Source organism: Morone saxatilis, unplaced genomic scaffold (genome assembly GCF_004916995.1).
Source record: "Morone saxatilis isolate NCDOM2014 unplaced genomic scaffold, NCSU_SB_2.0 Contig11, whole genome shotgun sequence".
NCBI lineage: Eukaryota > Metazoa > Chordata > Actinopteri > Moronidae > Morone > Morone saxatilis.
Window position 1 is genome coordinate 17,887,111 of NW_023339663.1, and position 4,199 is coordinate 17,891,309.

The following is a 4,199-nucleotide window of genomic DNA, read 5'->3' on the forward strand; positions in this document are numbered from 1 at the left end:
CACACACACACCACACACACACGATGAAACTGGATATACTTATACAAGTGAACATACACACACACAGCAGTGGAGCACAATTTAATAATCACAGATAGGTGAGTTATTGGAGTTACCATTCTAGCAGATAAGTGAATATTAAGGTGAATGTAATAAAAAAAAAAATCAGGCTACCGAATAAAAACAGATACTTTTGAGCTTTGGCATTTATGTTAACCTTTCCCAGCACAGTTGGTGGACTGTGACATAGAGATGTTGTACTTTATTATTGTACAAATAAACCTGACTTGACACAATTGTGAATGTACCAAGTAGACAGTTGCAGATGTTCTCAACTACACTAAAAAGGTGCCAACCTTACTGTTCCAAAGGTCCTCAACAATATTGTCATTAAAAATGAAAAGAAGCAAATGTACCATGTAGTGTCATAAATATGATGCTATTCTGGTTAATTATGTTAAGCTTTTATTAATGGCAGCGTTGCCCTCAGGAGAATTTTCTATTGAAAGCCAATAAGAGAAATTGTGCAAGGAGCGCAAATCAGGTGTCCTGTGCAAGTAAAAAATGTAATCTGATTGAATGAGTCCTTTATTTTTTCATCCAGACAGGTTTACATGTTAAAAAAAAAGCATTGAACCCATATAGTTTAAACTGCTAAACATGGTAAATGTTCCCTCTATCCATTCACTCTTGTAGGCCAAGGAGTTCTTTCAGATGGACGGCTATGTGACAGACCACATCGAGATCCTGCAGGATCACAGTGCTCTGTTCCGGGGCCTGGCTTTCTTCGAAGAGGATCTGGAGCGGCGCTGCAAAATGCACAAACGACGGGTTGACATGCTTGAGCCAATCTGCATAGGTAAGTTTGTCCTTGAGTTTTTTTGTTTCTTCTTTTCGAAGGAACTTTTGTCTTTTTGAATAATTTCATAGAATACATTAAAAATAGATAAAACAAATGACTGTGTTCAACCCGAATGTCCATGTCAACATAATTGATCAAATCTGACTCCCTCTGTTTCATTACAGACTTGAACGCCCAGTACTATCTGTTGATCCGCAGACAGTTGATGTTTGAGTTGGCTGAGACCTACAATGAAATGATGGACCTAAAACTGTCACTGGCCAATAGACAGGCAGATACACAGTCTCTAGATAACCACACCATAAAGAAATTCAACAGTCTCTGCTCTGCCTCTGCCAAGTGAGTATACATGTGCGTACGAAAGAAGTGTGTGTCTGTGCAGCTACTCTTCAATATTAATTATTTGAAATCCTCTGTTCTCCTCCCCAGATACTTCCAGATGTTCCTGGACTCACTGTGCTCTCCAGAGGGGAAGCTTCCGGAGCACCTGGAGGAGGAGGTGCTCAGACCGGCTCTGGTAGCCCGCTTCAGAGTGGCCCGACTTTACAGCCGGCTGATTTGCTCTCTGCCCTCCGTTCAGCTGGACAACCTCAACAAGTCTCTGGAAAACTACAAGTATGAATTTGTTATTTTCTGATACATGCAAACACTTTCACTCTCAACAGGAGTACATATATATATATATAGTATGACAGTAATAGGTTGATGTTAACATAGAGGCACAAAGAAAATAGAATGAAAGACTGATGTATTTGGTGGAATAGAAAGGATTTAGTTGGAAGCAATTCAAATAAATGGAATGATGGGTGTGCTCTACAGTAAACATGCTAACAGCTGCCATGTTTCTTGTTCTAGATATGTGGCACAGTATTGTGAGGCCCACCCTGAGGCAGCAGCCGCTGTGGAGACAGAGCTGGAGCTCAGTAAGGAGATGGTCGACCTGCTCCCTCTCAAAATCAACCGCATCAAAGCACGGATGGCTTTAAACAACTGAAGGATGGCACTGTTCACTGAGTGACGGTGTAAAGTACATCCAAATGAGTCAGTCAATCTGTCAGTTTAACACCTTTATAGTCAATGGACACTCCAAACAATTAGAGAAACTGGATGGCAAGATTGACTGACTTCCTTGCTTATTTGTATTGTTGGTGGCCTGTTTTTGTGCAGTGGGCATGCTGCTTTCGCAAGACCGTTTGAACACATTACACGCTGTACATATGTGCTCTTTTTTGTGTAGTAACAGTTGTGGTTAATTCAGACACCACATAAGATATACTGTCTTTAAGATGAATATGAAAATGTCTAGTCTGTTTCATATTTGTTTTCTACTGTTAATCATATTGGTTTTCATTTCAAGGGAAACGTTTATATTTTTCAACCTGTGTTTTTTTGTGATTCATGGGGACAACCATTTTTGACGGTGTTTTAAAGGGTTATTCCAAACTAATGTGTTAAAACACCACAGTCGCACAGTAACACAAACAAACTGACAGATCGAGGCAGTGGGAGACCAGCAACTCAGCCTGTCAGTGGCATAAAGAAGTATTTTTAGTGGACATTCGTTGACGGTGCACAGTTGCCCCATAGGATTACGTTGCAGCCAGTTTCACAGCTGCAGCCCTGTCGCTCAATACTGGACCACTTTTAAAAATTAGTGCACCCATTAGTAACATTAGTATGATGAAAAACATGGGAAAATGGGGTCCAGGTCGAAAAATAAATAAGTTTCCCTTTAACGTGGCTTATTTTCTGTAAAGCAACTCGGCACACTAAAATTATTTTTCTTCAGCTGCTTTTATGTCTCTGATGGTGAAACAAATATTAAACCTACTATAACCATGGTTAGTGCAACCGTGGTAATAACGATAGGCAGTACAGATAGTAGAGTTGACGTAGTTTGTACTACTGACAGGTTGCTGTTCCTTCTTACAACTCAGATGCTTGTTGTGGAAATTATCAGAACAGTTTCAGAAACAAATGTCATTAAGTGGACTTTAATAGACATCATATTCTGCATGATGCCAGCTTCATATTTATCATTATACTACACACGGTTGTCTCAAAATGCAAGTTGTAATGCCACTCACAAAACAAATTGAATCTGTATTTGCTTCCTTCCTGTGAGGAATCACAATGTCATCCTGTTGTATGTACTGTAAATACTGTATGTAATGATAATAAACAAAGTAATACTCACTTCTGTCACATTACCAATATGTGCTTCTTTACCTTCAAATAAGAAACGGTGTAAGATTGGAAATTTCTCTTGTATATCTCTATACAATAGAAGTGCCAAGTTCATTTAATGACTTAATTACTTAAATGATTTAATAAAGGCTAAAATTGTCTCAGTTTGCGGCCCAGAAGAGTTTAGGAACGCTTTTTTCAAGTCTGTCAAATGACTTTGTGCAGTAAATTGTCTCAAACAGTTTTGGGAGTTTGTCACCCAGTTGTGTCCTGCAAATTTCTCATATTATGAGGTCAGATGTGTGGCACCGTTGCCTTACTCTGTGCTGCTTCCTCTCTGAGGTCAATTTGGCTTTGAGGTGAAGCTGTACTGCTGCAGGACATACAATGTGTCTGATCTTTTGGGTCCAAGTGTCCTATAAGGTTAAGCAAATCTTTTATCTTGTAGTAACTATTCAAAGGAAATATTGTAACAAATGAGTGGAGAAACATTGCATATATAGACCTTCCATGCATACACTTTGATAGTTTTTTCTTTAATTCGTCACCCATCTCCACCCGTCTGTAGCCTATTAGTCCAATATGTGAAACTTGCTCTTTGTATTGTTAAACCTTTTTTAATTAAATTTAATCAAATACTGATTGTGATGTAAAATGCGGTTACAAAACATTATTTGTGATTTATCCATGCAATGGAAACAATTTCAATGGATGAAAACCTGCAATTCCTGCTTTCATTTCTGTTCCCACTAACCTTTCTGATGCTTGTCAAAACATGTATTTACATACCTTCTTAGCACAAGACACTTAAATCTAATTTGGTGTGAATGAGAACTGTGCCAAGAGAGCTTAATGGAAATCCCACCCTTTCAGAGAATACACATAGAGATGTACAATATTGCATTTATATTTGCATATCTAAGCAGAATCTAAAGTAAAACTCCTGGGTGTTTTTTGCAGATCTTGTATAATTTTGTAGATTTTTTTGCCACGTACCAAGAATAACTGCAGATGTGCTTGCTGTATGTGAGTAACAAACATGTCTGAAGTAAGTTTAGAATAAAATAAATTTAAAACTTGAATGTCTCATTCCATTGGATTAATTTAAACTTGGACCTTTTTATGATTGTTTCTGATGCTGTTTGTATGT

At 38.2% G+C, this 4,199-nt stretch overlaps 1 protein-coding gene across 1 annotated transcript in view; it reads left to right on the forward strand.

The window, feature by feature from the left end:
- The window catches only part of kifbp (kinesin family binding protein), a gene marked incomplete at its 5' end in the record, with an annotated part of 7,034 nt that extends 3,976 nt beyond the window's left edge, over positions 1-3,058 (forward strand). The window contains 4 exon segments of the mRNA XM_035652378.1: positions 697-859; positions 1,027-1,201; positions 1,292-1,477; positions 1,718-3,058. Coding sequence (XP_035508271.1) covers positions 697-859; positions 1,027-1,201; positions 1,292-1,477; positions 1,718-1,856 — 663 coding nt within the window.
- Positions 3,059-4,199: the final 1,141 nt, after the last annotated feature.